A 27,507-nucleotide genomic window follows, 5' to 3' on the forward strand; every position below is an offset into this window, starting at 1 on the left:
CTGTTTTACTGATCAATCGGGGCGGTATTGTTCATCAACCGATAATTCACTGTACATGGTAAAGAGCTTCTGTTCAGATCCACTGACTGAATCATGTATATTCTCTTCGCAAAGAAGAATTAGTACAAATAATAATTCAAACCATTAATCCAATTTACAAAAGACCAGCAGCCTTCTCGACAGTATCCTGCAATCCCTGACTGCCAGTATCACAACACGTGACGGAGCGCCTCCACCGTTGCTGCGAGTGGTAAACGAAGCCCTGGCTAGTAACGGTTAATGGTGGCGAAGCACAGCCTATGGGGTCGGCCTTGACTCCAGCTCCGTAGGATAGAAGGCGTTGCTGCCGTACCAGCATCTTACTACTTTCCCAATTGTAGTATTACGCTCGTCAGTACATCCCCTATAGCATGATTGTTTCTCCCTTCATATTACACTGCTACGGGGAACAGACCACTAGGGCTGAGGAACTGTGACGGGGCTCCGAAGCACCGACTCGAGGACCACTTGATTGAATATGGGATTCAAATGAGCCGAGCCAGTCAAGGTGAAAGACCGGATGAGAATATAATTCTTCTGGTAGCAGCATCGCGACCTTCGGGCAAGGGCAGACTGTCCCTTGGATGACTTCACCAGCAGACAGATATCCCGGCCCTTGATGGTTCTCAGTGACAGGCTATACTAGAAGCTCGGGAAAAGGTCTTACCAGGTGCTTCAGTGCTGGAGGCTGTTGTGCGCTAGATAGCCAGTTCATGCAGGTTTTTGAGAGATAGGGAGGATGCAGTGGACTGTATGCATGGCCCTTTTTGGGTGCTCTGGGGGCAGTGTTTTAGTAAGGGCGTTTTGAACGCGACGGCCATTGACTTGGCACATACTTTTTTCTTTAGCCTGACTTTGGTAACAGGTGTGATTTCCATCTTTTAGTGAATCGCTTATGGAAATTAGATACCGATATTTTCACCAGTAAATGGTTGAATATGAGTATGTCAGTGAGAGAAGGCTGACGAACAATGAAGTAAGGCCCGGACCCATCCGGACGCAAGTTGCTCAGCTGTCCAAGCTCAGTACAGTAAATAAAGACCAGATCATTGAAGATGAAGAAATCAAAGACAGGTGAGGGTGAAGGGATGCAAAAGCAGAGCATTCAAGCTCACAACTGTTGGCTCTGTGGATATCGATGCTCTCACGGTCAGCGTGGTCGCTTAAGTCACTTTTCACTTGGCTATCGGTGGCCATCAATTTGAACCCAGCCTCACTAAGTACCTTGCTCAAATTCTATTAATTGCTACATCGTCATTCTTTAAACCTTGAGATTAGCTGGGCTCCCGAGTATGCAGAACATCCAGGTTGGACAGCATTATAAGCGAACTGGACGGACCATATCTCCCTGCTCAACTCCCTCAGTGGCAGATATCTTAGCCCTCAGACCCGACCAGGAAATCTTCACAGTTCTGAGCAAGGTCCTCTGGGGCAACACGGTACTTCTGCACGACTTGTCGTATGTCTCCAAGGCCGGCTTCAATGTGGGACCCGCCGAGGTCGAGGCGATGCGACTCGTGTCTCAGCATACCTCCGTCCCGGTCCCCCACGTGATCCACACCGCATGCAGTGCTGGCTATGGCAATATCGAGATGACGATCGTACCGGGAACCTCGCTCGACGGAAGATGGGATACATTGGACGAACGGGGCAAGGAGTCCGTCTGCCGACAAACGTGGCAGCTCATCACAGAGATCCAGGCGATTCCGCGGCCACCGGAGCTTGAAGACATTGTCCGGTGCGGCGTCGACGGCTCCGTTCCCCGCGATACCTTCTTCGAAGACCTGCAGGACCCTCCTCGCGCCCTCCGGAGTGATGCCGAGCTGCGGGCCCGCATCTGTGAGCGCTACCGGCATTTCGGCGGCTGGCAGTATGCAGCTGATGATCTATCCAGGATGCTGCCCCGATCCGAGCGCACCATCTTCACCCACGCGGACATCGCGCCCCGGAACATCATGGTCGATGCGAACAACCGGATCACGGGGCTTCTGGACTGGGAGCACGCGGGCTGGTATCCGGAATATTGGGAGTACGCGCAGATCCTCCGGTCGGCGGCTTGGGGGGACTGGTCCGAATGGATGGACCGCACGGCACCGCGGCGATGGGATCTCCGGGGGATAGAGGCTGCCAGGCTGGTACTGGCCTTGGTCTCCTCCGATGAGGAGCCGGAGCCAGAGTGGTAGTCACTCACGGTGTTTATCATGGGGATGGATAGCGGACGGCTGACGGACTGACTTCACTACAACAGCCTACTCTACCCTCCCAGTGGACCTCACCTCTTCCACCAACGCCAGTCTTCAAATCCTACACAGTACATCCAGCAGCACAGTGAACTACCAACCTGGATGCCTTCCAACCACCCATAATTGGGCCAAGCGAATTCCGTGGGAATATGCACGAACAGCTGGACGCTCAAGGCGCAAGTGAAAAAGCCCATGAACCAGCGTTGATGTTGCCAGGAGGCTACAGGAGTGATTTACCGCCACGAATTGCGGATACGGGCTGAGCGATTAATATACTTGTTTTCTAAACACCGCGATAGAAACATTCTCGCACGTATAAAGCTCACGACGTGGAGGAATGAGGAATGAGATAGAAGAACGACCTTCAGAAGCAAAACCTGCCCGGACAAATTGATAAACCATACAGTATCCCGGGAGGGATTGGACCTTCTTAGAACCAGTAATGGAAGACATCTGCATCCGCGGGGTCGCGCTGACTCGCGTCAGATGGGTTGGTGGCCTCGACTGCTTCCACGATAACCTCAGTTTTGCAAAGCAGTTCGGACTCAATATCAGTCGCCGTTTCGGCCCAACTTCTGTGACGATCAAACGGCACGACTTTATTGGGAAGATCGTAGCGGCACACCCCAGGTCGTAGGACAAGAACCACCCGGCTGTGAGGCTTGGGGATCAACGGCGGAGTATTGTTCCGCTCCCTGTCATGGACTAGAGCCGAGAACATAAGCTCTGTAGATGGTCAGACTGCTTCACCTCAGGCAGTTGATGAAACTTCACGTGCCCTCCCAATGTCACCTCATGCGCTGTGAGATACTGCACACTCTCCCGGAAAACCTTGATCAGATGACAACGCCTCGTCTCTTCTTCCGCAATGGCCAACTTATCGAGAAATAGCTGAAACAGGCTGTCTGCTAGAAGATGGTCCGCCAGGCTCTCTGCTATATCCGCCTGTCGCTTGCGATTCTCATCTCCGAGAATGTAAGGAGGGTTGTCACGAGGGTCCCGGGGCGCTAAGTCTTTCTTCAGGTTGGCCAGGGCGAGGGTGACCATCCTCCACCAGACCGCATTCACAGGGCTTGCTAGAAAGACCAAGAATGACAACCGCCTTTGTCAGAAATACATCCATCAGTCGAAGAGAGGGAACGGGGCGGAACAACTGACCTTTCGTGGTATCTTCGGAACAGATAACGGAGTCGATCAGCGAACGACGGATCCCCAGTCTCATCATTCCCATCCAGTTTCCCATCCAGGAACCAGAATGGTCTGTTGAGAACCCGGGTGAAGAGCAATTTATTGACCATGGCTTCACACAAGTATAGGTGAAATTGATCACGGGATTCGGGAGAGAGTAATGCTTGGATAGTATCCCAAGGTTCTTGAATGCAGTATGTATCTAGACCTTGAATAATCTTCTGTTTCTGTTCCTCGGAAAGTAATCAACATACGGTCACAATGGCTCTGATAGGCCTCGTATTCCTCAACTGTCAGGTGCACTGAAGGCTTTCTGGATGGCTGATTACTGCCGGCGGCTGCCTTGCGTCCCTATCTGAAGATCGGACACATGATGGTATCTTGGTGGGTGGAGAAGAAACTGACCCTCTTTGCTTTTCCGTTTTTCTTCTGGCTTCGTGTGTTCACCATGATGCTTCAACTAAATGGAAATGGAAAGTGAGTATGAGAATAGGCATGGAGTAGGGAAGATAACAGAGGGGACTCCCACCCCGTGGGTATTCACTCTGGGTATATAACATGGGTGTCAATGTCCCATCTCAGTGAATTGGTCTTCTCTTTGTCTTGTGTCACAACAAACGCACAGCAAACAACCACCACCACAACAGGAACAACAACAAAGAAAAACCCATTACCCTTCCTTTCCCAAACATCTGCTAGCACTTGATAGATCTCGGAGCCGGACAAAGGTTGCGAATTAGTATTCCAACTTCTCAGTTTCCCATCGCCAACCCGCTCAACCACACTATTCATTGTTCTATCGTGCTGTGGTTTACCCAAAGAACCATGGGAAGGTCAAGTCTGGTCGTTGGAATCGATTTTGGATCCAGTAAGACAGGTATTATACCCCCAAGATTCTTCTTTCCATCTCCCCTAATGTGTTCGTTACTCACACCTCTCTATCTACACAGTGGTCTCATTTCAAGAGTCTAGCGCCATAAATATGAGTCCCCACCTTCTGTGCCTTGACGGAAGTGCTATTATCCCATCGACGATCGCTTATCGTCCGGATGGGCTATGCTGTATTGGCAGGTCCGCCGTGAGGGAGTCAAACTGTATCTACTGGCTAAAGCATCTACTGCATGAATCATGTAAGATAGATGAGTCAGATGATAAGCCCATTCAGGAACTTGTCAGGGTAATCCGGAACAGACTGCCTCAGAAAGCAGCGAGACAATCCGTACCACCTGGCAGCTGATTTCCTCCGTGTGCTATTACAAAATCTACGGGCCGAGCTGAAGAGTTTCCCTAATAGCAAGGAACTGCCACGGCTTTATGTTTTGACCGTTCCGGCTACTTGGTCGGAGCACACCCGCATGACGATGAAGAAAGCCATTCACTCAGCAGGCTTTGAACACCGGAACGCAACCGTCTGCTTCACCACCGAGGCCGAGGCGGCTGCCATGTATGCAGCCCATGAAAGCGGATTCAACATGAGACAGTTCAGCGAGGTAACTAGACCGTGCTGCCTAACTCTCACTCTCGCCGCCAGTTCGATGACCGAGGCTTTCTACAACAGTTAGGCGGTGGTGTCATTGTATGTGACTGCGGCGCAAGTACGATTGTAAATGGCTCTTTCCAGTGTGAATAAAATAGATGGTGTTCGCTCTACCAAGGCGGCAAGCAAGGACTTGACTGCCTTTTTAATCGACGGCACACCCCCTTCCTTTGATTACCAGAGGTTAACCGCGTACACCAGTAAGGAAGACCCTGGGAAAATGTGCTCCTGGCTAATTTCTTACAAGGTCAAGCCTGGGGAGGTGTTCAGCTCCAGTCCCTAATATATAATAAACTTCAGGAGCTTCAAATGGTTACCCGCGCCAAAAGGAGTTTCGGATTCTTTGGTAGCTCGTTCTCCGAATGGGCCCAGAAGGCTTTTCCAGCTGGCCCTGGCTCGGTCATTGATCCGAATTGGGGGGATCTGCCATCGGAAGTAATCGAAGCGTCTTACATTAGCCTTGTCACGAAAACCGTTGGCTACATTCGACAGCAGGTGGACTGCGCAACTATATACGTGGGTCGAGATGTGATTAAAGTACTCAATCCTCTGAGAGCCCCTCAAGGCTAGATCAAATGGCTAATCATGCTTGACAGAAGCTGCTGTTGGTCGGGGGGCTGACGCAGTCCCCTGAAATCTCGGCCAGAATTCGAAATATCGTTGAAAACGAGTTCCATATCACGGTCTACCTGCCCATAGATGTGTAAGACTTCTGTCTACCCCCATTGCAACATACCCTCTTCTCCCAACTCTTTAAAGCTTACCGAAGAGTTCATAGAGATCTTCAGGTGCAAGCAATCTCCCTTGGTGGCACAAAGTGCGGCATCCGCGGGGTATCAAAGTTCAATTTCAAAGTCTGAAAAAATTACTATCTAGCCTGGGAGAGCCAGAAGAAACCTGTGACGATTCTCGAACAGGTAAGACGCTCTCTTAGCCTGTTCAGTTGCTGCTGACGTGGTGGACCTTGGGCAGAATGAGCCGTTCAATGATGGCTGTTGCGTGGTGGATCGTATAAAGGTGCCACGCACCCCTACTGGAGACGCTCACATTACTATTGTGGCAAGTGATACGCCGCTAAGCCTGACCCAAATTTATGGTAAGTTTACTCATGACCAGAACATATCCTGCATTCCAGGCTGATTCATTACAATAGCAGGATGGGGGACTCGGGTCGGCAGAATTGACTGCGAATCCTCCCGAATGCTGACCAAATTGACACCCATACCACTGCTGGTCGAGTGCCAAACCACCGTGAGATTTGAGAAGAACCACCTACCGCCAGAACGGGTCCTTAGTGTAGCCGTATATTATGAAGAAGATCTTGACGACAAGCGACTAGTGGGCCACACGAGAGTACTCATGTAGGGTACGGTACGCGTTGATGCGCCGACGTTTCCTGCTCAGCTACCGTGTGCAACAGGTGTAGAGCAAGGACGGGAATGGGAGTAGACATCTTTCTGTTGAGAGAGATAGACAAAGAGAAAGGCGGTGTCACGATATACAGGTGTACTCTCCTTTAGACACACCTTTCAAAGTTGACCTTGTTGGAAGAGCGCCTGCCATATGCAGGCCGGCAGGACGAAGAAATTAAGACCAGTGGAGGCTATATGGTTGTCAAGGGGTCAAAAGGTACTGTTCCATCCGCATAATAGTGACTTTATCATAGAGAAAAGAAGATCACTCCTAAGCGTCTGGCCCACTACCTCTACCTCGAAGGGACATCATCCCAACGTGCCCGACTAAGAGCCCGAACACGGTAACTAAAAGTTTCACCAGGAAGATATTCGCAATAAGAGTATGTTCAACTTCAGCAGTCTAGGAAAGAGGACCACGCACCTCTGTGCTCCCCCCACGCTCCGCGGTGGGCCTGGGCAGAAACTTGCTGAGTCATCTAGGTGTTCCTACCGCCCTTGTGCTTGGCCAAAAGCTCCGGCAAGTCGTCCATCAGATAACACCCTGGAGATATTTGATTATCGCATTCATCCTTACCTATACAGGTCCAAGTCTCATTCAGGGCGTAATTGACATCCATCATAAGAGATTAGACACAAGCATCAGAAATGCCTCTCATTAACGAATCGCACGACTCCCTGCCATGTGAGTTGCTTGCTCTCAAGGCTCCAGAAGAATTCTCCTGCTGACAAGCGTGAATCTTCCTCATAGATATCGAGGCAGAGCCCTCAACTTCAGCCAGAGAAGCGGCGGAGAAGCTCATTGCCGCAGAGCTCCCGGGCGACAGCCAGACCACCATTCACCCGTCTATCCCCGCTTTCCCCGACCCCCAGTTCTCCCCCCTCATGCAGCAGGAGGTGGATCGCAAGGCGTCCGGATTGCCTTTGACTGGTGGAATTGACCTATCACGCTACGAGGCTCCCGAACCGCCCGCCAGAGCATCGGACGGAACCCCCGACCTCGAGGAGTGGCGCCGGACACTGCAGAAGGCCTACACGGCCAGTTCCCATCTGTCCATGCGGCACGACAACCTGGCGCTACTGGAGGAGAACGGGAAGAACGCGTGGCTGATTGGCAACTCGCAGCTGGAAGAGATCCTCCGCGGCCTGGAGAAGGAACTGGCCGAGACAAAGGAGGCTGCGGAGTCGGTCAACAAGGAGAGGAAGAGGGCCCAGGAAGCCAATCAAGCCGAGCTGGAAGGATTGGAGGAGACTTGGAAACGCGGGGTGGGCGCGATCCTCGATGTGGAGTTGGCTGCAGAGGGTCTGCGCATGCAAATTCTGGAGCAGAGACGCCAGCTGGCGCAGCAGCATGCGCGGTAATAACCCACGTCCTCAAGGGATTTAGATCACTTTTGAAAAAGAGCAGACGGCCGGGCCGGGGGTATCGCAGCGCAGTGATTCGGCCGGATGGACCGGGAAACGTACTTTTTTCTTCTTCTAGGGTGCTGCTTGATGTCTCGAATGACGGTAGGCCTCCAGAAGGGTTCTCCGCTCCCGTGCATTGGAGCATACTCAGCCTTGAATGAGAAAAGAGGGAGGACAGAGCCATATTCAACAAACAGGGCGGATCCTGTACTATAATAGCAGGGCTCTTAAGTCCGAGGGTCATTGGGGGGAAATCATTTATTGGCGCCGAGCAACTGACGGTGGCAATGCATTGCAGTTGGAGGTGGGGAAGAGCTCTGGGTCCTGGCGATCCCCGCACTACAGTTCTTACTGCACTATGCTGTACCTCACCTCCAACAATTCCTGCGTCTGGAACTTCGATCCATGATATCAGCCCGCCAGCTCAAAGCAACCCACAACACGAGCTCCGCATAAAACCCCCCCACTATTGTCAGGGATTGATCTGCACTACTTTCTCCCGTGGCTATTTTCCCGTCCACTGCTCCCCCGCAAAATCCTTCGTGCCAATCCTTCCGGCACATCGTCGGCTACTGCACTAATACCTCCCACGGCTGTCTAGCTGTTTGTTCAACTTCATTGCAATCGCAATGGAAACTTGCTGGTCGGAGTAATGTCTAGGTTGATATCTCCAGTCATAAGCTTGTGCTCTCCTGCCTCACCGTTTGCGTTTGTTCTCATCGAAGAAGACACGGACGGTTTTTAATGGATTATCTTAGATAATATAAGTGTGACCGGTACCTGCGCGTTCCGGTTTCATGATGTTCCATACTATCACTCCCATACTATATGCCCTTGCCTAATCGTATCCCTGGGCCACTTACTGCATGATGAATGCATCGCCCCCTCTCTATATGCGGGGAAGCTCTTTGTTTCCAACTACATACCCCAGCTTTCTCTTCTCAACTAAGTCATCCTAAATCATCCTAAGTCATCCAAGAGTCATCCAAGCTGATAACTCTCGTCTACTATAGCAGTACCCTGACTCAGGCGACTTACTGATTGGCCGCGAGCGGTCAATACCTGTCTTGACCATGGAGGGTCAAGGAGTCGTATGCGGGGTCATGGACGATTCGTGCGGAGACAGACTTCGTTTGTTGTAACACTCTTGCCCTATCGTGTCTGGTCATGATGACTTGACAGATTTCAGTGGAGGCGGGGTGTGGGCTATATAAACTCGGTGAGCATCTAAGGCCACCAGGGATTGATTCTCATTTCTGTTCCATAACCGGGGAGCACTTTATACTTTCCAGAAAGCACTGCATCGCATCGCAGCCATGACCATCCCCGATGAATATGATATTATCGTCTGTGGCGGTGGAAGCACTGGGTGTGTGGTGGCCGGCCGCCTCGCCAACCTTGACCACAATCTTCAAGTCCTGCTGATTGAAGCCGGCGAGGACAATCTGAACAACCCATGGTAAGTTCTCCCACTATTTGTGGTCAGAGCACTACCAACCGTGTCTTAGGGTCTACCGCCCGGGAATTTATCCCCGAAATATGAAGCTGGACTCCAAGACAGCCTCGTTCTACTATTCGCGGCCTTCGGAATGGCTCGATGGACGTCGCGCCGTCGTGCCATGTGCTCATGTTCTTGGGGGCGGTAGCTCCATCAACTTCATGGTATGCATACCTTAATGTTTGACAGTTGACATCCGTCATGGCTGATGGTTATTCTAGATGTACACCCGTGCATCTGCTTCCGACTACGACGACTGGGAATCTGCCGGCTGGAAGACTGACGAACTCCTGCCCTTGATGAGAAAGCACGAGACCTACCAACGTGCGTGCAACAACCGCGACATCCATGGCTTCGAAGGGCCCATCAAGGTCTCGTTCGGAAATTACACCTACCCGATCATGCAGGACTTCCTCCGCGCGGCCGAGTCGCAGGACATCCCTATTACTGATGACTTGCAGGACTTGAAGACTGGGTCAGTAGCTAGCACTGTATATCGGAGTCTGACACTAACTTTGCCTGCTCAGCCACGGAGCCGAACATTGGTTGAAATGGATCAACCGTGATACTGGTACGAGTCTTTTCCGCCTTTGATTCATTATACCGATGCTAATAACATTCTTCACCAGGACGGCGCAGCGACTCCGCCCACGCTTACGTCCACAGCACCCGATCCCAGTACTCGAACCTACACCTCAAGTGCAACACCAAGATTGACAAGGTCATCATCGAGAACGGCCGCGCAGTTGGAGTCGCAACGGTTCCAACCAAGCCGTTGGCAGGCCACAACCCACCGCGGAGGGTCTTCAAGGCCCGCAAGCAGATAATCGTCTGCGGTGGCACCCTCAGCTCCCCGCTCATTCTCCAGCGATCGGGCGTCGGGGACCCCGAGAAGCTCCGCCGGGCTGGCGTCGAGCCCCTGGTGAACCTACCGGGTGTTGGCCGCAACTTCCAAGACCACTATCTGACTTTCTCGGTCTACCGAGCCAAGCCGGACGTCGAGTCCTTCGATGATTTCGTGCGCGGAGACCCCGAAGTCCAGAAGAAAGTCTTCGACGAATGGAACATCAAAGGCACCGGCCCGCTGGCGACGAACGGCATCGAAGCCGGCGTGAAAATCCGGCCCACCCCGAAGGAACTGGAGGAGATGAAGACCTGGCCGACCAACGACTTCTACAAGGGCTGGGAGAGCTACTTCAAGAACAAGCCCGATAAGCCTGTGATGCATTACTCCGTCATCGCTGGGTGAGTTCTCCCACCTCCCTCTCAATCTCTCTTTGCCTCCCTCTCTAACGATCAATCCCCTTCAGCTGGTTCGGCGACCACATGCTCATGCCCCCTGGCAAGTTCTTCACCATGTTCCACTTCCTGGTAAGTCAACTGCCCTACCTACCTACCTACCTAGCTACCTACCCAACCAGTACATCCAGCCACTACCTAACCCATCATGCTCACTCTTCTGGGATTGATCAGGAATACCCCTTCTCCCGGGGCTTCACGCACATCCAGTCCGCGGACCCCTACGAAAGCCCCGACTTCGACGCCGGCTTCATGAACGACAAACGCGACATGGCCCCCATGGTCTGGGGCTACATCAAGTCCCGGGAGACTGCGCGCCGCATGCACGCCTACGCCGGCGAGGTCACGGGCATGCACCCGCACTTCTCGTACGACTCGCCGGCGCGCGCCTTCGACCTCGACCTCACCACCACCAAGGCCTACGCGGGGCCCAACCACCTCACCGCGGGCATTCAGCACGGTGAGCAGCCCCCCAGTTCCTGGCATACATAAACCCCTTCCACCACAAAGCTCAAAAAGAAATACTAAAATGCTTGACAAAAACAGGCTCCTGGTCCGCCCCCCTGGAACCCGGTACCTCGCCGACGACCACCTTCCTCAACTCCAACAAGCAGGAGACCCGGGACGAGCTCAAGTATACGGCCAAGGATATCGAGCATATTGAGAAATGGGGTGCGTTTTTGTCCCTCGCTTTGTGTCCCCCCCCCTTCAAAACCTCTTTCCATCCACAAGACCCTCGAAAGAAAAACCCCACACTAATCTGTATCAAAAGTCCAACGCCACGTCGAAACAACCTGGCACTCCCTCGGAACCTGCAGCATGGCCCCGCGGGCCGGCAACGCCCTCGCCCCGCAGGGTGGGGTCGTCGACGAGCGCCTGAACGTCCACGGCGTGCAGGGCCTCAAGGTCGCGGATCTCTCCATCTGTCCGGATAATGTGGGGTGTAATACTTATAGTGTACGTTTTTCTTGCCCCCTCCCCCCACCCCTCCTCTCCTCTGCCCGAGGTTCACGGTGGCTGTTTTGATTCTTGAGTGGGGGCTTCATTCAGCTGACTTTTGTTCCCCGGCAATTGCAGACGGCCTTGCTGATCGGGGAGAAATGTGCGGTGTTGACGGCGGAGGATTTGGGGTATCGCGGGGCGGCGTTGGAGATGAAGGTGCCTGAGTATCATGCGCCGGGGGAGACGAAGGGGTTGTCGAGGCTGTAGGTGTGTGGGTTTGTTCGGTTCTGGACATGGCTGGGGATGATTTGGGGGGTTATGATTTATGAGGGTAGTCTTGTTTGTAGGTTCTTGGGTATATGTTCACTTCGTATTTATGATTGAATTCTCTGTTGGGTTGGTCATCTCGATGTTCTGTGTGCGAGGGTGGGTTGCTCGCCCTATTCAACTGTGGTAAGTCCCATGTGTATGTACAGATTCTGAAGTGACGTGTGTATAAATATATGTGTGTGTGTACTGTACAGGTGCCGCCCCAATTAACAACCTATAATTTCGTCGGAGGCACAACCAAATTGACATCCACCCCTCCACCCTCCGAAACACTCACCATCCCCTTCTTCGCCGCGGCCGCCGCGGCCTTGACATCTGCCCGCCGGTTCCAATCCTCGAGCTGCTTGCACATCCCGTACAGGGTCCCGATCGGCGGTGCGTACCCCAACCCGCCTTGCGCGGGGCTCCTCCGCGCCCGCGAATCGTCCGCAATGACGTGCACGTTCGAGATCGCGAACAGACCCGGCTGCAGCTGCGCCAGGTCGCTCGGCACTGGCGGGAGCAGCCGCGGCAGGTACAGATGCTGCAGGAGCGAGTACCACTCGACGAGGTAGGAGAGCAGGAAAAAGGGAATTGCCGGCACCCGGGGGAATTCGACAGGGGTCTTAGCCAGGGTCTTGAGCAGGAGGTAGATGTCGCTGAAGGTGATGGCCGGGTTGGGGTCGGTGACGAGGAAGGCCTGTCCGCCAATGTTGGGGAGCTCTGTGGGGGTGGCCGTGTGTTCGAGGAGGCGTTGTTCGTAGAGTAGGTGCGCGATCGAGACGTTCTCCGCGTTGACGAAGTTTTGGACGACCGGGTAGATCCAGCTATTTTGGGGAAACAAAAAGAGGTTAGGAGGGCGGATTGTTCCTCAAAGGGGATCAGGAAATATTGCGGGGGAAGGGGAAGGGGAAGGGCCCTGCGCACCTGGCGTTTCCGCCGGTCTTCAGATACATCGTTGTCACCCCTGCGCTGTTTTCTTCCCCGATTCCGTAAATGCCGTTCGCGGGTCGGATGCAGCCGGTGCGGAAGTTGGATTCGAGATCGTCCGCGGCACGAACGAGGGCCTCGGCTTCCGCCTTGGAGACGGCGTAGTTGCCGAAGAAGTCGTAGTGTTCCTGCGGCAGAGGGGTTGCGTCGCTGATCACCTGGACCATGTGTTTAGGGGTCTTCCGCCAGGGAGGGAGCCAGAAGGAGCCACTGCGCAGAGCGACGGAGCCGGATGAGGTGGAAATGAAACAGCTTGCGCCGTGCTTCTTGGCAGCATTCAGCAGGTTGACGGTGCCGGTCACGTTCACGTTGCGGCACCGTGATAGGAAAGCTTTGTGACGCTCGGCGGGCCGGATGACTGCCGCGTTGTGGTACACGGTCAACGGCAGGGCTGCCACGGCTTCAGGCCATGGGTGCGCAAAGGCGCTCGAGACGGCCTCCTCGTCGACAATGTTGGTCTTGAAGAACGTGACTCCCTGGTCGAGAATCTCATGACGAGGTGGTTGAAGGTCTAGAACTCGAATAGCTGCCGGGTTCTCTCCGCGAGCAAGTAAATGTGTGACAATCCAGTTTCCGACAAGTCCTAGCATGTGTTAGAAGGTGCTTCTTGCACATGGGCCCCTCTTGACCTGGCAGCTATCTGTTCGCATCTGCAGTCGGGAGATTCCCTGCAGACAGCTCAGGGCTATAGACATACCCGATCCACCAATCACAATGTAGCGGCGATTCTGTTTAGGAGGCAGACTGCTTTCGACGTCCACAGGGTTACGAATCGCATCCTCGTAGGCGTTCTTGATCTCTTCAACTGTCCAGCGGTGAGGAGACAGACGGCGGATTTCCTCTGGAACCCCGGTCATGCCTCGATTGACATGATAGAGGTAGAGGAAGGTCAGGCCGGACACGGCGACTAATGCAGGAAGCATGGCCAAAACCGGGCTAAACTGAGCACAAAAGTGGCGGTTTCGAGTCTATATGATGGGTGGCATAGGGACCATGATTCCAAGTAATAGACAATTGGGTAGACTTCGAGGCCAGGTAGATATTTAATGCCAATACATTGAACCGTGTCCCTGAGCCACGAGCCTATCGGGGGTAGCACCATGGCGGTTCGAGCCATGGGCGTTGAGTTCGCTTCGAACGGGATCCAAATTTAGTCGCCTCGGTTAGAAAGCGATGCAGCGATCCACAACTTAAAGAAGCCTTTCGTTGGTTGACCGGAGCATTCTACCGGGCATGTCACGGACTTTTCTGAAGGAGTGCGGGTCTGGGAGTTGGAAAGTATGGGGCTTGCCGTGAAATTGATGTGAAATCTAGAAAGGAGAACGATCTCTCACAAGCGCGGTGCTTGTTCATCCCGCGGTGTCCGCGGGACATTGAGAGTGAGCTTTGACCATCCTTCGCTTTTTAATTGATGATTACTCATCAAACGAATAGAGTGGAGCATGGCTCCAAGCTGCGTGATGTCGCTCCAACATCTGCTGCTCAACCAGGTTTGCGGCAGGGCAAGAGATGGCAAGTGGAATGTCGAACTTGATGAGTGTTTTGCATCTGAGTACTGTCGGAGTAACTTAACAGTCGAGTCAATCCGGACAATGTCACATGCGCCCACGTGATTCCACCACGAATTGGCCGGATTGTCGCTCGGGATGATTCCGAGCACGAATGGGTCGTCAGTCCAATCAAGGTTAAATGTCCGAGACTCCATTCGATCTTTCGGAATGTCTTAATTAATCCGGTGCCTACGTACTCCGTACAGTGTACAGTTTGGGCAGTTGCTGATGGCTTTGAGAGCACAGCATGATACTCTCTCTATTCGCCATGGCTCTAGATCATAGAGACCTGGTGCTTTTGTTGGCACATAAAATCCACATTTTAAACACCTTTGACGCAGCTTCCCAGCGCTTCGTTGGGCCTCAAGGACCGCATAATGGAGGGAGTAACTCTATGGGACGAGTCAACAACAATGGGCCTCTGCCAAGGTTCAGATGTATTGAAAGCCTCCCAAATCAGCACTCGTGATCGTCAATTGAGGGCCCAAACATGCGGGAAGACTCATAGGCCTTGAAATAAGAACCTTGAACAGTTCAACGCCTGTAGGTCGATCGGCAAACCGGCACGGGCGGCAAACCGGACCCGGCCTGCGATCTCTGTCTAAGTCCGTTGATTGGCTCGTGCCTGTAAATGACTGTAACGTGCTTTCTTTTCCCGTCATTGCATGGATGTGGTGGGCGTCAATCAACTCGATTCTCCAGATCGTGTCCAGTGTCCACCTTTCCACGGGGATGACCCCATGAGTCTAATACTCATGAGTATGAGCTCCATCATGATCTGGGGTAAAACCGGGGATCGAAGCAGGAGCACCAATCTGGCATCCTAGGAATATTGCTATGCAGAGGAACCTGACCGACCCTACGGACAAGGGTAGTGCTTGATCAAATCCCGAAACTACTGCAGACCCTCTTAGTACAAGCGAAGAGTGCCAGATCGTCGAGTCATACTGACATGCGATACCGGTGGTCACATAATAGAGAAGTTACAAGTTATCGCCAAAGTCTTATCAGCACAGATTGTCGCCCCACTCTCTCGTTGCTCTCTCGCCAATCTTAAGCCTAAATTGTATTCCTGAACCGAATTAGCAAGAGTCCCAAGGCCGCTAATCTTCAAAAAAAGGCCTTGTCCATGTCAATCCCACTCCTTCAAGAGGGCTAGCTCTCGCTCCAGTGCCTGGCCCCTCTGGACTTTTATTCTCCATCTCGCCACTTTCTATACATCTCTAGCTCTTTCAAGCTGAACCTTGGGGTCCTTGCTACATCTGAACCTGAATGCTACCTATGTGATAGCTTTTGACGGCCTATATCCTATTGTACGAAACGGGAGAACAATATTACAGCCACATCCTGAAGGCCTTCAAACCAACTCAGCTCATGGAACCTCATTCCTAGTCTTAATATCTAATACATCGTCATATAGAGCAAGTCTCTACTTTGGAGCGTTATATACCGAACTCACGCCGGTGCCTCGGCTGTCATAACGGCCAGCAAAGATCATGTCGTCCCCGCAGACCCCGCCCCCAGATGTCCACAAAAGCATTCGTCCCAGCGAGGAGGAGACCACCACAAGATATGCCCACTCCATCGCGGAAACAACATCTTCCGACGAGACTGTCGATCAGATAGAGGCCCTGGCCAACATCAATACGAGGACATCGCGCATCTCGATACCCTCACTAGCGCGAAAGGTGACATCCATTGGCACTACTGGGACAACCGACCCGAACTATGAGGTCGATTGGGAGGATGAATTCGACAGGACCAACCCGAAGAACTGGTCCCTCGGATACAAAGCCATGGGGATGTTCTTTCTTTCGTACAACACCCTGATTATGTGAGCTACACTCATCCTTCCCTACACTCGGAAAATTCCACGTCCCCAGGATTGACCCTCCTGTTTCTTGAATACCAGAGTTCTCTATTCGACCTCCTACACATCTGGCATTTCTCAAATTGCCGCCGAGTTTGGCGCCTCAACCACAGTGGTCACTCTGGGACTGACCATGTACCTGATTGGGCTTGCCGTTGGGTCTATGTTCATGGCTCCATTGAGTGAACTCTACGGGCGAAAGCCCGTTTCTGTCGGCTGCCTTGCAATCTTCACAATCATGATCATCCCCTGCGCAGTCAGCAAGAGCCTAGCCACCTTGATTGTGTGCCGCTTCATTGGAGCGCTTTTCGGCAGTGTGATGATTTCGACGGCGCCAGGTATGGTTGCGGATATTTCGCACGATGATCAGCGCGCACTGGCGATGTCGATTTGGAGTATTGGTCCCCTCAATGGTCCAGGTATGCGCAAATGTTCGATCTGAGAATTGAAGACCAGAAAAAAAAAATTGACTAGAAATGCAGTGGTCGGTCCCATAGTTGGAGGGTTCGTGACGCAGTACTTGGGCTGGCGTTGGATGGACTGGATTGCTTTGATCTTGTCCGGGGTTGCGTTGATCCTTTCGTGCATACTCAAGGAGACCTATGGGCCCATTATCCTCCAGCAAAAGGCGGCCCGTTTGCGCAAAGAAACTGGTGAATCGCGTTGGTGGTGCCGTTACGACCAGAAGGCTAGTCTGAAGGAACTGCTGACGGTCAACCTGAGTCGTCCATTTGTCATGGCCGTCACTGAGCCGATCTGGTAAGCTGTTCTTTCTACACTTTCCCGATACGCGAGACTAACGTGGTACTTTCTACAGTATCTTCTGGAACATCTACATTGCCATCGTCTATGGCATTCTATACCTATGCTTCACAGCTTACCCCATTGTCTTCCGCCAGATCCGCGGCTGGTCTCTCGGCTTATCCGGCCTAGCCTTCTTAGGTATTGGAACTGGGTGCTTGATCACCATCGCCTGTGAACCGCTCATCCGCCGCATGATCAACAGCCACAAGATTGACCCGGAAACCGGCAAGCCCTCCCCGGAAGCCATGGTGTCGATCGTCTGTATCTCCGCGCTTCTGATCCCCGCGGGGGAGCTCTGGTTTGCGTGGACCGGCTCTCCGGCCTCGGTCCATTGGATCGTCCCGATCCTGGCGGGGATCCCCTTCGGTGCGGGTAACACGGGGGTTTTCATCTATGCGACGAACTACTTGGCGGGCAGCTATGGCGTCTATGCGGCGTCGGCCATGGCAGGTAACTCGGTCATCCGAAGTATCCTGGGCGGCGTGTTGCCTTTGGTGGGGACGTACATGTACTCGGGCATCGGGCCGAACTGGTCTGGTACGTTGCTGGGATTGTTGGAGGTTCTGATTGTCCCAATTCCATTCGTGTTCTATAAGTATGGATACAAGATCCGGGAGAGGAGTACTCTCATTCGGCGGATGCAGGAGGACAAGAAGCATTTGGAGATGAAACGAAAGCGACAAATGCAACGAGGTGAGAGGGGCGCTGTGTCGGAGAAAACAAAAATGGAGGTTTGATATGGAAAGGGATTTTTGCATCGAGAGGGGCATGCATGAATTGGAGAAAGAATCATACGCTCATGTGTTTCCAAAAGGGATCTCTGCATGACTGAAACCGAAAGTTGGCGCTGCATGTGCATGGTCCAAATCTATACGATGACCCCTACTCTGAAATCTGAGTGCAAGGTTCAAACTTCCATAGCATGGCTCCGATCATCAGGGCATACGTAGATGCTGAAATTGAGCTTGATACTCCCCACCTCCACCTCCACCTCAAACCGCTCTCCTCACTCGCCGTTCAACCTCCAATGAGTCCCGCAGAATCCGCTCATACTCCCCCAACGACACCGCACCCGCCGGGATCACCAGCACAGCTTCAATGTAGATAGCCGGGAACACGGAGGCAGGGCCAGCATCCTCGGCATCTTCGCTTGGTTTTCTTCTTCTCACATACCCGAGCACAGTCACCCACGCACCCACACGCAATTCCTCGGCCGTGACCGATTCTAGCACGGCATTGACGTCGACCAACACCGAGGCTGGCTCTTGCGGGGGTTCACGGTGGGGATAGTTGTGCTCCAGAACGAGGTGGCCTGTTCGGATCAAGTATGTTCTCACGCTGAAGACTTGAATTAGCTTCTGCTTCTACGGGGGATTTATATAAATTCTATATGGGGATAGTGGTTGCACTTCAGGGAAAGTTCCGACGCACCAACCGAGAAATCGGATTTTCGAATCAATCGGGAGGGAGGGAAGGTCCGAGAGAAAACAGCGGTTTGAAGGAAGGGGACCGTTCATCCCTTCGGACGGTTATTGAGATTTCATCGGACCATAGATAGCTGGTGGTTTACTTTACATTGATGCAGAAAAGAAAGAAGATATCGAAGCAGCGGGAAATGACGTGGGCACGTGACGGTGACCTCCCCGATAGGCTTAGCGTGTATGTCATAGGGCCAAAACGAGGGGAAAACCAAACCAGGCATTATCATCCAACTTGGGTTCGTTGCCTTCTCGCTCCTCCTCTTCTGCCTTCTGCACCGGCTTTCAACTCTAGACACTGTTCTGTACTTGGTCTTCTAGTTAATCCAGGCAGACTCGCAGATCTCCTCCTCCCATCTTTCTACACTAACTCCCGGGTCCGATCGAGTGAGATCCACTTATTGCGACCTCATCCCACTTCACACCTCCTCGACCGCCTTCCATCCCACTCCAAGGAAACTCGCCGCTCTTCCCCAACAACCCACCCCCTCCTTTCGAGCTTTTATACTGCGGATCGGTGTGAGACGCAGAATCTCATAGGGATAATCAGTCTTTCGCACACATTCAAGTCCCTCTCCCATCCCACTCACAGTCCTTATCAACAATGTGGTCCTGGTTCGGCGGAGCGGCCGCTCAGAAGCGGAAAGATGCGCCCAAGGAGGCAATCCTGATGCTCCGCGAGCAGCTGGACATGCTCCAGAAGCGCGAGAAGTATCTCGAAAGTCAGATGGACGAGCAGGATGCGATTGCGAGGAAGAACGTGACGACGAATAAGACCGGTATGTTCTTTTCCTTCCTGTGATTCAACGTCCGGGGAAACGGTGGCGGGAAAGTGGTACAGCAAATATTGAATACACAGACAACTAATATGTTCCAAACAAACAGCGGCCAAGAACGCCCTGCGACGGAAGAAGAACCACGAGAAGAACCTCGAGCAGACGACCGCGCAGATCGTACAGCTCGAACAGCAGATCTATTCGATCGAGGCGGCGAACATCAACCAGGAGACTCTCAATGCCATGAAGGCGGCCGGTGCGGCGATGACGCAGATCCATGGCTCGATGACCATCGACAAGGTGGATGAGACGATGTACGTGTATACATATGTTTATTATGGTTGGAAGTGGCGGCGCATCTAATCAGTGGGGACTTGAACAGGGACAAACTCCGCGAACAGCACCAACTCAGCGAGGAGATCGCCCAGGCCATCACAAGCAGCTCCATCACCGAACAACCGGACGAGGCCGATCTGGAGGCGGAGCTCGAGGGTCTGGAGCAGGAGGCGATGGACGAGCGGATGCTCAAGACCGGCACCGTGCCCGTGGCAGACCAGCTCAACCGATTACCCGCCGCGGCCAACGGAGAACGTAAGTTTATCATCCTCTCTATCCTCCCACCAAGCTCAATCTCTGGAACATAAATAACTAAGCATCAAACATCTAGTCAAAACACGACCCACACACATCGAGGAAGACGACGAGGAAGCGGAGCTGGAGAAGCTTCGCGCCGAGATGGCCATGGGATAAGTGGGGATCGGGGGGCGCTGTGCACCTCCCTTTTTCTTTGCTTTATTCTGTCCCCCGTATTTAAAGAATCTTGTGTTGTCTGCCCTTGCGCCGCTTTTTTTTTCTTGTGCTTTGCTCTTTCACACCATTTCTTATCTCTCTTTCTTTTGCGTCTTGGAGTTGAGCCGCGTTTGCGCTGCGTTTGCCCTTTTTTTTTTTCACTACTACTACTACCACCACCACCACACTACTACTACCACTACCACATTCGCATGATGGAATGGAATGAATGAATCAACGTCCACAACTAGATACTATGATTGACTACTGCCTAAATCACTGAATTAATTTCAATGCCCGTGCGCTCAGTTTATCTTGAGTCTCCGGAAAGAATCTGCCCGCCGTGTTGCACCCCGTTCTTCTGGCCAAAACTAAGACATATCATGCTGGAGCCTGGAGACGTGACTTATTCTGCCTTAAAAAAGTTGCTTTGTAGAATAGGTACATATTATCACAAGCTCAGCTGGCTGGCGTACGGTCTATGGGACTTCGGGGTATCTGATCCGGTCACGGGTCGGACTAGTTCTAAGTACCAGCTTAGGCCCGACCACCTTCAAGCCCCTACAGCTTGCAAAAGATGAAATACACTAAGGTCAAGATTGTATCGCTTGGATTGTTACAAGTGTCTGTTTGTTGACTACTCTTTCTTCGGGATAGATGATCGAATGGTCGAAGTTTTCCGAAATGACAAGTGGAGAGGTTCTTGCGGAGAATGAGCCGAGGTGTATGAAGTACAGGTTGGTGCCTGGCCGTCTACGCTCAGACATCTCCCATGAGAGGTGGGCCGATACGCAAGAGAAAGTCTTCCTACTCCAGGGCCAAAAAGATTATAGACGACGCAAGTCAAGCTTCAGCTATCAGATTAAGAAAAGCTATTAATACACATTTCAGGGGGACCCAATTGATCGATTGATATGAATCGGAAAGCGCCAACTCCAAGGAGATGTTTACCCTTCTGCAAAATAAAAAATAAAGGTGAAAAAGGGGGGGAGGATGAAAGAACCCATCCGTAAGAACGCGTGGAAACCTGACACCTCCGTCCCTGTGCCGAATTTGGATCGAATTTGTGAGTGAAAGGATGAACTCTTGGATATGTAAGGAGACCTGGGAAAAGAAGACGCCGTTGCATGATCAGTAGTCGGAAAAGGAACATTTATCGTAATACTTTTTCGTCCGTTCCGGGCCAGCTGGTTCCTTGCAATGCTCTCCAAACGCGATGGAGTATGGCTCAGAATAGCTAGCTATTCGGATTGCCTGCAGGATTGGCCCTGGGGTGAGGAAGAAGAATGTGGCACACATCAAGGGAACCAGGCGTAGCTCTTGAGCGGGTTGCTACGTGCTCCGTCAGTGGCCTCGCTGGCCCATTTCGACTTCCAATGCAATTCATTTGCAGCGGCATCAAGAAGAGCTTCCTGGCAGTCCGACGGGAGTTCCGCGAGGATTTCCGGGCTCATGAATTCGACATTCTTTGGATCAGCGACGCTGAGGAATCCATTGGAGCCAACATCGTGGACATCACCGTCCGGGCCGGGAATGCCGAGACCTGAATGCGGGGCGGTTTCAAAATGGACATCGTGGATGGCGAAGCGACGAGAAAGGGCCATTGGGACAGAGGAGAATATGGTAGTGGTTTCAGGGTCGGTCGGTTCGGTTGTTGTTACTGCTGTCGTGTCGCCGGCGTCATCCATCGATTCATCGGCTTCCCTATCCGCCACAACGGTTGACTCGTTGGTGTCTTCACCATTCGTCAACCTGAGGGTCGACATTCCCTGTGCCAGTCGACTCGCAAGGCGCGGGTCAGGAGGCGGTACTCGCTCCCAGCGAGCATGAGAGGGCTGCATGACCTTTGGGTACTGCATGAGGTTGGTGTGGATGTCATACTGACCATCCAAATTCATGCGGCGGGTCTGGGTGAGAAGGCTGTTGAAGTTGCTGTATCCATAAAATCAGCATCGTATAACTAGCCAAATCAAGAAACAAGAAAACGCATACCTTGCTTCGCGAGCGTGCTCAAGCATCCAATTGTCGCCTGTGACTGTGACCTTGCGCTTCTTAGAATCCACCACCTTGCCCGTGGGCAAGGGGGCTGCGGGTGTGGCAGTGTGGTAGACGCTACTGGCTCCATGCCATGCGACATACTGATTCTTGTTATAAGATTCCCCCGGGGCCGGGAGTCTGTCCTCGGGAACAGCGAGTTCACCTTCCACATCTCCCCGTTCTCTCGCAGCCTGGGTATGATAATCGTCGACGACCTTTTTACCTCCAACGATAATCTTGGCGCCAAACTCCCGAAACACGGATCTGGCAGTGACCACGCCGATAGCTCGACCTTTGTAGGAGTGTGGAATGATTTCTCTTTCGATCAAATCACGCTTCGCGTCATCGTCGATGATGATCTTGTACAGGAACTTGTGTTTCTGGAAGAACAGGTATGAGTCCCTGAATCCGATGCAGCGGGCCGGCTCTGTAGACAGCATGTATTTCCGGTCGCCACGGTTAAGAAGTGTGAAAACGCGGACTCTGTAGTCTCGGCCACCCAGCAGATTTCCGCACTTGTCGACCTTCGTCTCACCCTCCGGGTCGTCGGGCAGGGCTACTTCATCGTCGATGACATCCATCATGTTTCCTTCCTTGTCGATTGGAACCTGCGTAACATGCGACGGTCCGCGATTACGCGCCCAACGTCCACCGCTGGCAGCAGGCCGTCCTCGTCTCCTCTTGACAGGCGTGCTCACATGAATCGGCGCGGGGGCGGAACCGTCGTCGGGCGCATCCCAGTCTGGGGGACGGTTCTTGGGGGGGCGACCTATGCGACGCTTGCGCGGGATGGCTGAGATGCGACCTCCAGTGCGAGTCGGTGTGTCGCCCCGGGATGGCGCGTTGGAATTTTGTGCAGGTGTTGCCGCCTCTTCGTCTTCGGGGGCCGGGTCTGCTGGGCCTTCCACATCCGGATCCTTGTCCGACGCATCGCCAGGATCTGGCATCGCAGGCGAGGAGTCACGCGACGGCGGTGCTTCGATCATTTCTTCGTCAGAGGCATCGGGGAGCGGAGGTGCGGCATTCCCTAAACGGAAATTAATATTCGCGCTCATCATGGATTCAATTTCGCACGCACGCCCTGGCAAGCAGCCGAAGAAGAATTAACAGGAAAGGAAGGAAGGGAATATCATACTCATTGATTGAGCTGCTGCTTGGGCAGCCGCTCGAAGTTTGCGGGCCATCGTTGACTGACAGCGAGCAACCGTTTGGAGTGAATGGAAGGAGGGAACGGGGACGCCAAACAGAGTAAGGTGGAGGAAGAGGCCCTTCGGACGTGCCTTTCCGCTGCCTGTCGCGCTAAACCAAGAGGGCGATCGGACGCGGATCTTCAGTTTGGCCGAGGATGCCATATAGCACGTGAGTCGAGCCTGAAGGAACACAGTCTATGCCTCAGGCATAAATAAAAAGCTGCCTTGCCACGTGCCAAATTCTGTTCCCTTCCCCTTCCCTTTCCCCTTCTCCAATTTTTTTTCCTTTTCCTCCACTTCTGCCCCCCTCAATGGCGCGATCCCATTGACAATCGCTGCCGAATGATGTCATCGCTTCCTTTGCCCCGTCGATCGCCGACACTTAACTAGCGCTTGCATTGAGTTCTGATTTTCCGGAAAACCTCCTCCAAAACTTATCTACGGGCTTTCAATTGACATTTCGGGCTCCTCCCCACCATGTGTTGCAGTACGAGTATGCGGGATTTTCCGTGGATGGCAAGAGGTGGTTTTACTCGGTATCATGGGCGGGTCCAGGAGCACTGCATACTGCTGCTCAATGAGGGCTTGAGCGACCACCCAACGCTTATCGCGATAAGGTAAGCACAGACATCAACTAACCACTGGTAATGACAAGGTAAGTAAGAACTTATCGCCTGCGCTTCATCCCAGCTTCACATGCTGTAGAGAGGAAAAGGCGGTGGACATTCTCTTTTTGACTTTTGGACAGTTTCTGAAACCCCTCTTACCCTTTGCTCCTCCCATCTGCCCCCATCTCCAACCCGACCCCACCATGGTAGGGTGCCTCTTCTCCGCATGCATTGAATATCAGATGCATCTCTATCTGAGGGGGTTCGGGGGACCTCCCCTCGTGCAATCATGTTGATCGTGTTGAAGGGCGATCATGTCGTATCGTATCGAGTATACTGAGTACGCCGTAGGGTTTATTTCTCCCACGGCGTGGTTTACTCCGGAGCAATGGATCTTCTGCTGCTGCTGCTGCGTGTGGCCCGGCGATCGCGCTTACACAGCTTTTGCTGCAGGTGACCGGCCTCACTCATCACGGTCGCCCTTGCCTACCCAAGCAACAACCCTAGGATCGCCAAAACGGCCGGTGGTGACACTGGGGACTGCGCAGCAGGAATTTGGACTAGAAGCCGGGAGGAAAAAAGTCTATCAGTAATTCTACATGGGCCATCCCTCTTACTATTGGAGGCTGCTCAACAAGAGATATCGTTTCGATCCGCGGGCGCAGCTGCAAGCTGTTTTTGTTTTTTACCTGCCTCCCGCCAAAAGTCAACAACAATGCATTATGGAGTGATCTCTCCTCCTAGAGCATGCGTGCGTTAGTTAAGGCCAAAAAGTCAAGCTGCCTGCGTCTCTCGGCTGTCACTGCCGTCGAACCAGCTGTCTTGGGAGATCGACTATCCTGCTCCGCTTTCCTCCCCCACGACCACTGTTGCGATGACGCGTGAAAGTCGGTAGCTTTGCAGTAATTGATAGATGTTGTATTGTGTGGGCAAAGCTTCCCCACTGACCATGTATGTACGTACTATGCTCAGCGGCCCTGAAATTCGTGAGGTGCACATGCAAGGAGATGGTCAGCCCGGAAATCCCGCTGGTTCTCGATGTGGTTCTCTGTTTTTTCCTTTTTTTTTTTTTTTTTTTTTCACCTTTTACGAGGATCATTATCATCATCATCGGCGTCTTACTTTTGTTCAGTTGGGACAAGAACGAAATTCAGTGGACAGAAGGGAGGGGGGAAGCTGTTGCGCAACTCGTTGTTAACTTAGAGCATCTGACTAAGAAATTAGACATGCACGGAAAGCCCGAGGATGACATCGACAGTAAACAGTAAAGCGAAGAAGACTCGACATCGAAGGCTTGCTTGTACTGTACGTAAATGCGGCGCGGCATTGCGGCTATACTACTCCCGAAAATAGATTCATGTATGCTGCAGAGTAACCATCATCTCAGCCGGCAAGGCGCTGCCCTTTCATCCCCATCTGAGATAATCCGGCTATGACCGCGACCACAACAAACACGAGCTGAAAATACTCCGCCGAAGTGTGATGTCACAAACAAAATCGCATCTCTTATCATACTAAGGACGGACTGGTAATTATCCCTGGGCGAGTTTTCTCAGCAAGGCGAGCCGATTCCCGGTGGCTGTCACGGCAAGGGGAGTATTTACAGTACTCGGACGAGAAATTCACATACTTCCATGACAGCGAAGGCAACCACTTCAGGAAGCGAGACATTCCTAAGGAGGTAATCGGTCCACTCCCGGTCCGGTCGAGAGCTACTAGGGAAGTAAAATCCCCTTTAGTAGTCCATAGGCGACAACCCAAAGGTGACATCGGTGATGAAATGTCACAGCTTCCTGCAGCTCAAGTGGATAGCATCATCGCCCGCCAAATAATCGAGTCACCCACCTACTCATCCGCCGACTAGAATCTGTCTGTCAATCAATCATCCATTTTCAATGACCTGCGTTGATAGCGTTGGTCGCCGAGGAGACCCCACCCCATTGCAGTTGCCGGCAAGGCAACGAACGGACGGACTGAAGGAGAAAGAGGAGAAGAGGTAAAGGAGGAGGAGGTGGTGGTGGTGGTGGTGGTGGTGGTGTGTGTGTTTGGTGGTGTGTGTGTGGCGGGCGGACTTATCATCCGGAAGTTCTTAATTGTAGAACTTTAATTCACGCGGCGCTTAGCGGATAAGCCTGGGGGGAAAAGCTATAGCATCGCTGAGGAACCGGGGGTACAATAGTATACTTGGGATAGACTTGCTAAATCGCGGGGACCGCTGTCAGATGGTGTTGCCCAAAAAGAAGAATGGAAAGCCCTTTCTTCCATGGTACTGTAAGTATGTATGGTGGAAGGAAGGAGGTACGAAAAGTCGACACCAGATCCAAGAAAATGTCAAGGAACTGATGGAAGATCGATCGCGCATAGATCTGAATTGATACGTCCTGGGCTGTGGTTGAACGGCATCTCGATGATCCCCTTACTCGGACCGGTTACTACCGACCACACGCAGAGGTGGAAGGAGAAATATGGCAGACTTTCGAGAATGCCCGGTTCTCCCCCATGAACCATGGAGTGACGCTCACCGGGGCGGATAATCAGTCATCATTGATCCCAAATAGTTAAGAGGCAAATCATGCACCGAGTGGCTGCTCATCATCAGACCTTCTTAGAGTCATCAGCGGCTTGAAGCTCTTGCTTCTCTTGCTTCTCTTGACCGGACAATAAACGTTCGGGGTTCATATTTATCTTCAGATGACTCCCCTCCCCCTCCTCTTTTTTTCCCCTAGGATTTCTATGCGATAAATACGGTTTAGGATTTGATTTCCTGCTTGCTTGTTTGCTTGCTTGTTTCTGTCCATTCCGTCGGTTTCAGGCCCCATTTCGAACTACCAAGGCAGCTATTGTTTTGATCCATGATTCTTGTTCTTCTGCGGCTGCTACCTTACTTTGATTTTACTATTGCTCCTTTCACTTACTATCATAACCATCACCGGTCCTACTACTATATTATCACGGCTCCTTCTTTCTCACGTTGCGATTCATCTATCCATTGGCAAGCACTGGCGGTAATACCTTAAAGGACCATAATGTTGCTGCCCTGCGAGTCGGTTTGTGGTTGACTTCACCAAGTGGCTCCAACCCAACCCCCCGATTCTATTCCTTCATTTGTCCAAACCACCGCCATCTCCACTCCGCGCGAGCCCTTTCGCCTTACTTGGTTGTGATTTGTTCCTGTGCCCCCAAAAGGTGGCATTTTGCCTCCCATCATCAACTTATCTTCTCCTGCTTAAGGCAACTCCGCACTAAGGTAGGTGCAAGATTTGTGTTTCATTGCCGTTCAACAGCCCCTGGACTATAAGCTCTGTTACAGGCCAACAAACCTACAACAGCATATATACAACATTAATGCCCTCCTCATCAATTGTCTCAGACTTCTCTTTCCCCCCTTCTTTATCTTTCATGCATGATTGATTTTTGTCCCAATTGTAGCAACCTCCCGCTCGACCTTATTGTATACCCTAGCATCACTACTAGCATCACCACAAGTGTCTGCTTGCACTCGTACTCGTCATTGAGTGCGATATACTACCCTTCGACCATC

The 27,507-nt window shown here is 52.4% G+C and overlaps 10 protein-coding genes across 10 annotated transcripts; 6 read left to right on the forward strand and 4 right to left on the reverse strand.

The window, feature by feature from the left end:
• Positions 1-984: 984 nt before the first annotated feature.
• ASPACDRAFT_1879091 (uncharacterized protein) lies at positions 985-2,710 on the forward strand. The gene is made up of 2 exons (XM_020198153.1): positions 985-1,259; positions 1,450-2,710. Exons 1-2 carry the CDS (start codon positions 1,178-1,180, stop codon positions 2,220-2,222), a joined length of 855 nt encoding a protein of 284 aa, XP_020059232.1. The 5' UTR covers positions 985-1,177; the 3' UTR covers positions 2,223-2,710.
• A 2-nt stretch (positions 2,711-2,712) lies between these two features.
• On the reverse strand, positions 2,713-3,580 carry ASPACDRAFT_1853465 (uncharacterized protein; the record flags this gene model as incomplete). The annotated part of the gene is made up of 3 exons (XM_020197310.1): positions 2,713-3,008; positions 3,101-3,384; positions 3,441-3,580. 3 exons carry the CDS (start codon positions 3,578-3,580, stop codon positions 2,713-2,715), a joined length of 720 nt encoding a protein of 239 aa, XP_020059233.1.
• A 1,251-nt stretch (positions 3,581-4,831) lies between these two features.
• Positions 4,832-5,714, forward strand: ASPACDRAFT_40210 (uncharacterized protein; the record flags this gene model as incomplete). Its single annotated transcript, XM_020200714.1, has 3 exons — positions 4,832-4,960; positions 5,308-5,544; positions 5,604-5,714. The coding sequence occupies 3 exons, from the start codon at positions 4,832-4,834 to the stop codon at positions 5,712-5,714; spliced, it is 477 nt and encodes a 158-aa protein (XP_020059234.1).
• Positions 5,715-7,067: 1,353 nt separating this feature from the next.
• Positions 7,068-7,781, forward strand: ASPACDRAFT_40211 (pre-mRNA-splicing factor SPF27 family protein; the record flags this gene model as incomplete). The annotated part of the gene is made up of 2 exons (XM_020200715.1): positions 7,068-7,104; positions 7,171-7,781. The coding sequence occupies 2 exons, from the start codon at positions 7,068-7,070 to the stop codon at positions 7,779-7,781; spliced, it is 648 nt and encodes a 215-aa protein (XP_020059235.1).
• Positions 7,782-9,142: 1,361 nt separating this feature from the next.
• Positions 9,143-11,832, forward strand: ASPACDRAFT_24051 (GMC family oxidoreductase; the record flags this gene model as incomplete). The annotated part of the gene is made up of 10 exons (XM_020199246.1): positions 9,143-9,285; positions 9,335-9,488; positions 9,546-9,799; positions 9,852-9,895; positions 9,954-10,569; positions 10,635-10,695; positions 10,798-11,083; positions 11,170-11,295; positions 11,396-11,580; positions 11,701-11,832. The coding sequence occupies 10 exons, from the start codon at positions 9,143-9,145 to the stop codon at positions 11,830-11,832; spliced, it is 2,001 nt and encodes a 666-aa protein (XP_020059236.1).
• Positions 11,833-12,109: 277 nt separating this feature from the next.
• On the reverse strand, positions 12,110-13,787 carry ASPACDRAFT_50364 (putative 3-beta hydroxysteroid dehydrogenase/isomerase family protein; the record flags this gene model as incomplete). The annotated part of the gene is made up of 3 exons (XM_020202343.1): positions 12,110-12,701; positions 12,802-13,447; positions 13,562-13,787. 3 exons carry the CDS (start codon positions 13,785-13,787, stop codon positions 12,110-12,112), a joined length of 1,464 nt encoding a protein of 487 aa, XP_020059237.1.
• Positions 13,788-15,413: 1,626 nt separating this feature from the next.
• On the forward strand, positions 15,414-17,847 carry ASPACDRAFT_113385 (MFS transporter). Its single transcript, XM_020195715.1, has 4 exons — positions 15,414-16,248; positions 16,327-16,703; positions 16,767-17,043; positions 17,102-17,847. The coding sequence occupies exons 1-4, from the start codon at positions 15,911-15,913 to the stop codon at positions 17,823-17,825; spliced, it is 1,716 nt and encodes a 571-aa protein (XP_020059238.1). The 5' UTR covers positions 15,414-15,910; the 3' UTR covers positions 17,826-17,847.
• Positions 17,848-18,080: 233 nt separating this feature from the next.
• ASPACDRAFT_40215 (nuclear telomere cap complex subunit Ten1) lies at positions 18,081-18,605 on the reverse strand (the record flags this gene model as incomplete). The annotated part of the gene is made up of 2 exons (XM_020200716.1): positions 18,081-18,426; positions 18,520-18,605. The coding sequence occupies 2 exons, from the start codon at positions 18,603-18,605 to the stop codon at positions 18,081-18,083; spliced, it is 432 nt and encodes a 143-aa protein (XP_020059239.1).
• Positions 18,606-19,170: 565 nt separating this feature from the next.
• On the forward strand, positions 19,171-20,092 carry ASPACDRAFT_40216 (ESCRT-III subunit protein SNF7; the record flags this gene model as incomplete). The annotated part of the gene is made up of 4 exons (XM_020200717.1): positions 19,171-19,345; positions 19,452-19,656; positions 19,725-19,933; positions 20,010-20,092. The coding sequence occupies 4 exons, from the start codon at positions 19,171-19,173 to the stop codon at positions 20,090-20,092; spliced, it is 672 nt and encodes a 223-aa protein (XP_020059240.1).
• Positions 20,093-21,429: 1,337 nt separating this feature from the next.
• ASPACDRAFT_23604 (uncharacterized protein) lies at positions 21,430-23,223 on the reverse strand (the record flags this gene model as incomplete). Its single annotated transcript, XM_020199208.1, has 2 exons — positions 21,430-22,063; positions 22,124-23,223. The coding sequence occupies 2 exons, from the start codon at positions 23,221-23,223 to the stop codon at positions 21,430-21,432; spliced, it is 1,734 nt and encodes a 577-aa protein (XP_020059241.1).
• Between the last annotated feature and the right edge of the window lie 4,284 nt (positions 23,224-27,507).

This window comes from Aspergillus aculeatus (assembly GCF_001890905.1).
Source record: "Aspergillus aculeatus ATCC 16872 unplaced genomic scaffold ASPACscaffold_3, whole genome shotgun sequence".
In the NCBI taxonomy this organism is placed as follows: Eukaryota; Fungi; Ascomycota; class Eurotiomycetes; order Eurotiales; family Aspergillaceae; genus Aspergillus; species Aspergillus aculeatus.

What these genes read in the sequence shown, in the direction of transcription:
- ASPACDRAFT_1879091 (XM_020198153.1), top strand. Translation starts at nt 1,178, where the DNA reads ATGCTCTCACGGTCAGCGTGGTCGCTTAAGTCACTTTTCACTTGGCTA. An exon ending in TTTGAACCCAGCCTCACTAA is followed by an intron (nt 1,260 to 1,449) that starts GTACCTTGCTCA and finishes AAATCTTCACAG; the next exon opens with TTCTGAGCAAGGTCCTCTGG.
- ASPACDRAFT_113385 (XM_020195715.1), top strand. Translation starts at nt 15,911, where the DNA reads ATGTCGTCCCCGCAGACCCCGCCCCCAGATGTCCACAAAAGCATTCGT. An exon ending in TCGTACAACACCCTGATTAT is followed by an intron (nt 16,249 to 16,326) that starts GTGAGCTACACT and finishes CTTGAATACCAG; the next exon opens with AGTTCTCTATTCGACCTCCT. An exon ending in TGGTCCCCTCAATGGTCCAG is followed by an intron (nt 16,704 to 16,766) that starts GTATGCGCAAAT and finishes CTAGAAATGCAG; the next exon opens with TGGTCGGTCCCATAGTTGGA.